The 10000-nt window shown below is 39.5% G+C and overlaps 1 protein-coding gene across 1 annotated transcript in view; it reads right to left on the reverse strand.

The window, feature by feature from the left end:
- Positions 1–10000, reverse strand: part of LOC143030079 (uncharacterized) — a 53685-nt gene that overhangs the window by 35857 nt on the left and 7828 nt on the right. Inside the window, exon 2 of the mRNA XM_076193281.1 lies at positions 8769–9745. Coding sequence (XP_076049396.1) covers positions 8769–8781 — 13 coding nt within the window. The 5' untranslated portion in view covers positions 8782–9745. The remainder of the gene's footprint in view (positions 1–8768; positions 9746–10000) is intronic.

Below are 10000 nucleotides of genomic sequence, written 5' to 3' on the forward strand. Positions count from 1 at the left end.
GTTACTGGAATTTATCTACAAATATAGATCATCTAGTTTTATGAAAGGTTAAATCGAAGCTTTATGCAAATAAAGTATCTAATAATAAAGGGTTATCCACTCTTCAGGAGATACTTAAGTCCCTCGAGCCGAGCTGGACTTGGGCCGTCGTGGTAAAGAAAATAATCTGCCTCTGGACTGCTTTCAGGAGAGAATATAAGACATTTGAAAAACCCCAAGAAGTCTGGGAGTTCTCAAGATGATATTTATACTCTTCTTCCCTGGTATTTTGTTGAAACAATGTTTATTTTCGACCAAGAATTGTCACGAGAGAGCTCTTCCAATTTGGACGTGTTTGTGTCCTTATACTTGACGAAAAAAATTACACGCCTCAGCAGATCTAAAGATACTGCCTCGTCTATAGTCCTATAATTACGCCAGTAATCTGGCTCTAATTTTAAATTGACAAGCAAGTTGGCATGTGGTTTTTGGTATCTTTTTTTTCAACAATTAATCCTTTGTCCACTTCGATAATCTTTTTTCACTCATGCCACCGCTAAATCAATAGCAATTCATAAGTCCTGGTCAAGAGGAGCATCTTTGCTTAACGACTGCATGAGTCACATTGAGGTTGGATGTACGTTTGGTCTGACCGTCTGACACTTCTTCAAATTTCTTGACAAATAGGTTGGACAACCAAGTTAGACAAACCGTCTGATCATGTAAATGACCGTTAAGAAATCAAATTATAAATGGTCGAAGATAAGAAATTATTTGATTAAAAAAAAAAAAAAAAACTAATCACACATCCAAACAAGAGTAGGAAAATATGAAATATTTTCTATCAAATCTTAGAAATCTAATTATAAGTCCGAATAGTGCAGGAAATATAAGAGATCAAACCATAAAAGTAAATTCAGAGAAAAAAAATGATGGACAGACGATCTCTCTCAGTAACGACTTACCTAGAAAAGTATAGAAACGCAATCAAAACTTCCATAAAATCTAAGAAGCGAAATAGAAATAGATTTAGAAATATTATTCCCCCGTCCTGTTTAATGACGGTACAATGCACTATGCGTTCGAACCCTCACCCAATGGCTTTATCTAGCTGAGGAACAAAGTCGGGACAATCATGACGTTTCGAGTCTACAGTCAAAATCATCAGGCGATTCAAATTGAACGACGAAAACTAGAATAGGCTATCACGAGTATGGCAGTTGTTGATAACGCTAACCCAACAGCAGTCCTATAAAATGAAGCATTAAGAAATCAATAAAATCATTTGACACATACTCAAACTGTATTTTGTAATGAAAAAAGTAACGCAGCGAGGCCAAGCAACTCCACATCGGGGTCCGAGAGGCGAAGATGGATAACTCCCACCACTTCATTTTTGGCAACACCGCCCCCCTCCCTCTACCTTATTCCCTCGAGAAAAAGAAAATGGAGCAGACAAAAACATTCCTTTGGGCAGCGCCATTTTTTTTATTCTTTTACGGTCAACCTCTATTTACTCCTATATTTTGCACTCTCTCTTCCTTGCTCGATATACATTCCTCTTATATGCAAACCCTCCTCCCTTCCACTCTGTCCATCAACTTCATTCTTGGGGCTCTCTCAAGTTCATTCTATATGCCGCTTTCCTCACTCGTTCTTCCCATATCTTCATCCATCTTAGCACTTTTCATTTCATTCCTATCCAACACCTTTCTTTCCATCCCTGTTCTCTGCTGTACCTCCACATTTCTCACTACATTCATCCTTCTAACACCGAACATACGAATTAAAGACTTCATTTCAAACAAATTTAGGGCCCCTCCCTTCTGTTTCTCTTACATTCTAAGTTTTTGCTCCATGCATTGTCGTGGGCACAATCACTCCCTCATGCCATCTTTTTTATGCTTTCATCACCAAATTTCTATTTCTCATAGTATTTTTCATTCTTCCTCGGATATTTAATTGCTTCCTTTACTCTGTAACTTACCTCCATCTCCACTCCTCCATTCGCTGCCACATGTGACCCCAAACAAAGCTCTACCGGCTCTCGTCCTTTAAACTCACTTTGACCACACCCACCAACACCATTCCTTGTACATCTCATCACCTCACTTTTGCCCATAATTACTTTCATTTTTCTCATTTCACACATCCTCCCAAACTCCGACACGAACTGCTTCATTCTCTCCTCCTACTCAGCTGTAAACGCAGTGACATTCGCAAACAGCAACTGGCTCAGCTCCTACTTCTTTCATCTCTCACTCACCAACTTCAGACCCCTCCCTCACCACTCCATCCATCATTGAACAACCATGGCGACATTACACCACCCTGCAACTAAAAACGACTCTATTTTCTATCCTAGTGTAAGTTATATTTCTCATGTAAAGCTTTTGAACAGCCATCAGTAACAATATAACACCTGTTAACCCTGTCATATGCCTTCTCCAAATTCATGAAAACCCAAGACACCCTTGCTCATTGCAATTATTATCTTGCACATCTGTCTTACTATACCCTTTTCCTTTCCTAAACTTATATTCCTCTTCCACCAATTACTTCCTCTGCTCCCCTCCAAATCCTCTTAACCCCCTCCTACACATCTCACCTAATTAACATAACAGGACGATCCCTCTGATATTACTTCATTCATACTTGTCCCTTGTTCCCTTGAAAAGTGGAACTATACAAGAACCCCTCCAATCAGCTGGTACATTTTCTTTCCTTAGACACACATTAAACAACCTCACCGGTCACAACACTATAACGGCCCCCATTCTCACACTTTCCATATAACAACCATCCAACTCAGGTGACTTACCAGCTCTCATCTCTTTCAATGCACTTTCTATATTCTCTTTCGGTATAGCTTTATCCTCTCCCAAAACATTCATTCTCCTGGCATCTCTCACTACCACAATCAAAGCTTCCCTATCCTCCTGCACGTTGAACAACCCTTTAAAATATTAACCCCATCTTGCATTAACATTTGTCCATCTTCACTATTTACCCTCTACATTCTAACGAACTCGGCTCTACTCATCAATTTAATTTCTTTCCAAAACATTTTTTTTTCTTAATAGCAAAAATCATGATATCGCTACCCATATATAAATGAATGATAGTTAAATATATATATATATATATATATATATATATATTTATGTATATATGTATATATATATATATATATATATATATATATATATATATATATATATTGACGGCGACAATCATCCTTATATATTTCCCTAGCTGCCATCCTACAATTTTATTCAACTTAAAGATAATCCTCCTTGTTGTGTAACGTCAATTGATATCATTCCCCTGAAGTGGGTGAGGTGGAAGGGGAGGATGAATTCTGGTCATTTACTTCATCCACTCTGATAATACCAATGTGGCCCCGCCCCCTGTCCACGGTCTTGGCTCGTGATTGGATGGTCTACTCTGTAAAGAACTCACCCCAGGAGGAGATTAGTGGCTACTGAGGTTGTCACCTTTGCCTTACATGCTAGGACTTCAAAGACAATAATTCATCCATTATATTTGGGAATGAACGACATCCTGACCAAATGGGATCCTCCACCCCCATCCCCTCTAACCATGGTCCGCTGCTCCTCAGCCAAGTAACAAGGTCATGCAGAAATCGCCATCACTAAACCTAGTGTACTGACTGGGGTACATGCACGCGTGCCAGAACCTCTCGTTTTCTGTTTTATCAAATTTTCATTTACATTCTATTTTTTCATCATCATTATTATTATTACTATTATTATTATCAGCATCATCGTTATCATTATCATCATTATTGTTATGTTATTATCATTATTATTTTCAATTTAATTTTCATACCGATCCCGGGGATTCTAAGATTATTTAATTGAAGAAGAATAACTCCAAAACACCTGGAGTAGAAGAAATATCAATAGAGCTAATAAAAGAAGGAGCAAATGTAGTACAGGAAAATAAAACACTAATAGTCCCAATTTTCAAAAGTAAAGGTGATGTTGGAAGTTGTAACAATTATAGAGGGATTTGATTCATCCCACACATCACAAAGCTATATGAGAGAATATCTGAGAGATGAGTAAGAGTCCTAATAGAACAAATTTTAGGTGAGGAACAGAATGGCTATAGAAGTAATATATCAATAACAGATATGACTTTTGGACTAAGGGTGATGATAGAGAAGGCATGGGAGTATAACCAAAGCCTGTACATCGCCTTTATTGATCTACAGAAGGCCTTTGATTCAATACCTCGTGAAAAGGTATGGAGATGTATGGAGGAGAGGTATAGTGTCACGGGACATCTAAAGAAAGCCATTAGAAGTTTGTATTACCCTTGTGTATGTAGTATTAGAACATCAAAGGTGTCAGAAAAGTGGTTCCATGTGGAAACAGGGGTTAAACAAGGAAATGTGTTATCCCATCTGCTCTTTACAGCATATATGAAAACTGTGATACAGGATTTTAAAGAAGGTAGAGAGTAAACCTATATGAACAGAATAATGGCTTACGGAGATGATATACCTGAATGGAACACAGACAGGGAAGAGATCTAAGAAGACTTGAAAATGTGGAATGAGTGCTTTATAAGGAAAGGCATGAAAATGAATGTAGAAAAGAAAGAAATACTGACCGTTAGCAGAAGAGAAAAACAAGAGTTCAGCATCACCATAGAAAACACGAAGGTAAAAAATACAAACATCTTTAGATATCTTGGAAGTGTAGTTACTAAGGAGGGTGGAAATATGAGGGATATTTCAGAAAGAATAAATCAATTTAGTACGAATGTTAGAGCTCTCTGGCCAATTATAAAAGAAAAACGTACCTTTAGAAGTGACAATGATTATTTCCAATACTGTCTTGACATCTACTCTAACATATGGTTCAGAGAATTGTGTGATGACAAACGTAGACAGGAGTAGGATTCAGGCAGTGGAAATGAGACCACTTTTAGCCATATTTGGAAAGACGAGGAGAGATAAGATAAAGAACGAAGATATAAGGAAAACATTGGCGTCTGTTCCATGCTATGCATAAAAGATGCTGCCCATTTAAGATACATGGTATATTCAGAAAGAATGGAAGAAAGAATTGCAAGGGGATGCTGTGAATGGATGCCGGGCGGAAGAAGCCCACGAGGAAGACCGAGAAAGAGATGGAAATTAGATGTTGAAGTCCTTAGTAGACACGACTTGCCCAACATCGAAACCCAGAGGGAGGAAGGAGTCTTCCAGGATAGAGCTGGATGAAGAAACATGCTGGGACCATTCACTGGTGTTAAGTCTACTACTGGGAGCTGAAGTAAGAAGTACCAGCATCAGCATTATAATTATTATCATTATTGTTATTGTTATTATCACTATTATTGTTATCGTTATTATTATTATTATTATTATTATTATTATTATTATTATTATTATAAATCTAATTTTCATACCGATCCCGAGGATTCTAAGATTTTATTAAGTGAACTGAAGAATAACTCCAGTGATTTTTTTTTTCTGGCTTCAGTCTCTATCCCCTTTTCCAGCGTTGGAGGATTCTCCTTGGCTGAATAAAATTGCCTGGCGGCACGTCTTAAAGTGTACGCTATGGACACAAATCCGCAGCGTAAGGTCTCGAACTCCTGTACCGAACGATACCTTTTCTTTACTCTAGTTGCTGTCAAGCGGTTTTATTCAGATGTGAGTTACCCCAAAGAGATCTCATTTAACTGAATAGAATCGCCCGGCGGCAGATAGGAAAGGTTCAATCCGAGTTGATATATTCAATTCGATAATCGTTCACAAATTTTTGTATCTGATGATTGAATGAAAATAATATCAATATCAATAATAATAATAATAATGATAATGATAATAATAATAATGGCAATGAAAATAATGAATATATTTTTATTGATAATTATCTATATACCATGGGCTTTTTCCCCCTTATAAAGGAGGTAGCCAAGTCAAAAGGCACGTATCTACTCCCACCCATTCCACTCCCATCCACCACCTTTTCCTCCCTCTTATCTTAGTTCCTGTATCTCGCCTACTGCTCTGGGTCAAAGACAAGACAAAGTACATCCACAGCAAGGCCGCTTCACTAAATCGGAGACCCACCGCTCTCCGTCCCCCATGCAGAAAAAGAGAAGACGGAGAGAAATGTCTTCGGGCTGCGGCAACGTATGATTCATACATAACCACTCCCTACTCCCACGCCCCCCCGTCCACCTGACCCCTCCCTTCCTTGCATCATAATATCATTTAAACACAGCCATTCTCTACTTACCCCTATCTCCTGCCTTCTCATTTCTTTTCTCAACAGACATTCCCCTCTTGCACAACGCCACTTTCATCCCACCCATCCACCTTTGCCTTCCATACTTTTACTAATTTTTCTTCACTCGTTCTTTCCATGTGTTCAAACCATCCCAATACTTTTTCATCAGACCTATTTGTCATCTTCTTTTCCACCCCAGCTCTCCTCCTCACCTTTTCGTTTTTACAATTTATCCAATCTTATAACCCCTATCATACTTCTCAGACATTTCATCACACTTTTAAAATTTTCCCCCTCTGTCTCTTTAATTCCAAATCTCCGGCTTATACAGTGCCGTTGGCACAATCACTCTTTCACATAATCTCCGTTTTGCATCCATTTCCAGATGCTTATTTCTCATAACACTTTTTAATCCCCCAAGGAATTTACTTCTCTCAATATACAATTTACTTCCACCTCGACTCCTCCCTTTCCTGTCACATAGGCCCCCAAATACCTAAAGCTATCCACTTCCTCCCTCTCTCCTTTAAGACTTACTTCTAACTTGCTGCCATCCTCCCTGTACGTCTCATCACCTTTTACCCACATTTACCTTAAACTTTCTCCTATCGCATACATTCTCAAACTCCGTCACTAAGTGCCTTAATCCCCCTCTGAAACTGCCACAAACGCAGTGTCGTCAGCAAACAGCAACTGGCTCGCCTCATACTTTTCTCCATTTTCTTTAGCCACCTCCAGTCCCCTGCCCATTACCCTCGCCTGTACCTCCCGCACCACCATATCTCTATACACATTGAACAGCCATACCGACATGACACATCATTGATGCAACCCCATCTTTACCTCAAATAATGATATCAACGATGATAATAATAATGATAATAATACTACTACTAATAATAATAATAATTATAATAACAATAATAATACTAATAATAATGATAATACTAATCATAATAATGATAATAATAATAAATTAAATAATAATAATTGACAATAATAATAATGACAACAGAAATCATGCAAGTCATTACAAGAATACAATAGTTATGATAAAGGTAATAACTAATAAAAATAAATTATGATTCTAAAATTTAAAGATGTCATTCTTCATAGTAACATTTATAATAATAGTAATATAGTTTATAGAATTAATAATCAAATATTACTACTACTACTAATGATAATAATAATCATAATAATAAAAGTGATAAGAGTAAGCATGCTAGAGATAATAATAATAATAATAACAACAATGGTAATAGTAATGATGATGATAACAGTTATAACAATAATGGTATTTATGATGATACTAACGATGGAGATATGAATAATGATGGATTTATTTGCATTTATTTGTATTATTCATCAGTGGGTTGTCCACTAGCTTGAGGTTTTGCAAATTGCATACTTATTCAACCACGACAATGTTGATCAAAACGTTGCATCTGCTTATTAGAACACTCGAAACTGGTTAGCATCGCGTAATTTTATCTGAACCTTAATTAGTGATGTTTTTATTAACATGAAATGTAGGTGTTCAGTCCACTCGTTGCAGTCTGTCACTTTGGCTCCACCCCTCGTTATAGCTTAGGCTCCGCCCTCTTTGTGACGTCATGAATTAGACTCCAATCATTTCGTTTCATAGGGATATTAACAAATCATATTTATATTGTTGCACACATTTCTATGCACAGTAATACTTATGAAAAGACACTTGCTTCAGATCAGAAGGATATGATTTCCACCAATCAGGAGATGACATCTCTTGACGTTATTCAGTGGGGGCGGGACTTCAGTGGTTTCCACCAATCATGAACCATCTATCTCTGACGCTGCAGAATGGGTGAGGAGTGTCAGTGCCAGGCTGCCGTGAACGGACTGTTATTGTGTTTTATTGAGGTGCTTTCGTGTTCTGTTAGTGTGCATGAACTAGTTCTGTGTGTCTAACTTGCGGTTCACAGCTAACCGAGATTAGATGAAAAAAAATAATGTTAATAATAATAATAGTAATAATAATAATAACAATAATAATAATAATAATGATAATAATAATAATAATGATAATAATAATAATAATGATAATAATAATGATAATGATAATAATAATAATGATAATAATGATAATAATAGTAATAATAATAATAATAATAATGTCACAGAGCAGGACCAGTCCAGATTGGCCAGTGATTAGACAAGGTGGACAAATTGTACCAAGGACAAGAGCTGGGATGTTTGGGGAGGTGGTGAAAGGTGGGTTAGGGATGTAGGGAAGTGGAGAAGGGAGGAGAGTGAGAAGGGTAGGGAGAGGGAAAAGGCTGATGCAGTTAGGAGACGAGGGAACGATGGGGTTCGGGTTTGGGGCTGGTCACACGAACACAAACACACACGTCTGGAAACATGGAACAGCCGACGGAGCCGCCACAAAGGCTCGCCTGAGTGCCTCGGGGGCCTGACAAGCTGACGTGGATGATCGGGTGGTGGATGAACTGGAGGATGAGTGACTCCCCAGACCTCGGAGTGGCATACAGCGTCTCGAGGGGCGCGACCGACGCGGAGCCTGACGTGGGCAGCGACGGCGGCGGCGACGGAGGAGACGGCGAAGGGCCACAGCATCCAGCACGTGCTCTGGTCTCAGCCTCCAGGTTTAAATCTGGATTGGCCCCAAGCCAGATGGCATGGGACCTCCTGGAGTGACGGTGGTGTTGGTGGTGGTGGTGATGGAGGAGTAGGTGGTGGTGGAGGAGTTGGCGACAGCGGTGACTAGGACGATGAGGTCAACCGGGTACCAAAGGTTGACCTTCTACAGTTAAAGTGCAAAGCCCTTTGCACTGCTACCTCCCGAGGAAGCGTCTTCCGCACCTCCGGGACAAGGTACTCGTATGTGCTTGAGGACAACCCAAAGGAAGTTCTAGATATAACGCGATAGAGAGTGAGAAGGTGGAGGAAGTGGAAGAGGAGGAGGAGGAGGATAAGGAGGAGGAGGAAGAGAGCAGAGTAGCTCGTAAGTATTGACGAAGGACCAGTTGAGGAGCTTGGTCTTATTGGCTCCTCGATGTCTTCGAGTGTGGAGCACCTCTGAGAAACTACTGACGAAGGAGGAACCAAGAGAGTAGGAAAAATCTGGGAGAGGGAGGTTTGTCCTTAAGACAACGGTTTGAGGAGGAGGTTCACACGGAGGGTCAGGGGGTTTTGGCTCGATATCTGAAGGTAGAGGTTTTGCGGTGGTGGTAGTGGTGGATACTTGGGCCTTTTGGACGGGTTCTTCAGCTTGTCACTCATCTGGAACCACCTGGAACCATCTGGACCGTCAACAACGCGTCATCATCATCATCATCATCATCACCAAGGATCACATGTATGGGAGACACATCTCCCCTCTCGACTATTTTAAGAGAACGGAACATCCGGGTGAGACTGCATCGAGGCCTGTTTTTGAACGAACGGAGGCGATTTACTGGTTCTTCTTTTAGTCACGGCAGTCGTCGTATCTATTGAAAAAAAAGGGGTGGAAAAGATTAAATCATTTGAGAGCCATGTCATTTTGAAACTCCGAAATCGTTAAAAGGGAAGATTTACAACGCCTTTTGTAGGTCTACAGTTCTGTGAGGTTCTTCTACACCGTTTTCTAAAAGGCAAGCAGGGCCAAGGTCTAGATGGGAACAGGTCAATTCATTTTGGAAAGAAAACTAACTCTATGATGTCATTTGAAAGAGCACAAGGTGCTCGTCAGGCTGCCTCAGTGC

This window comes from Oratosquilla oratoria, chromosome 11 (assembly GCF_046742065.1).
Source record: "Oratosquilla oratoria isolate Oo_2021 chromosome 11, ASM4674206v1, whole genome shotgun sequence".
Lineage (NCBI taxonomy): Eukaryota > Metazoa > Arthropoda > Malacostraca > Stomatopoda > Squillidae > Oratosquilla > Oratosquilla oratoria.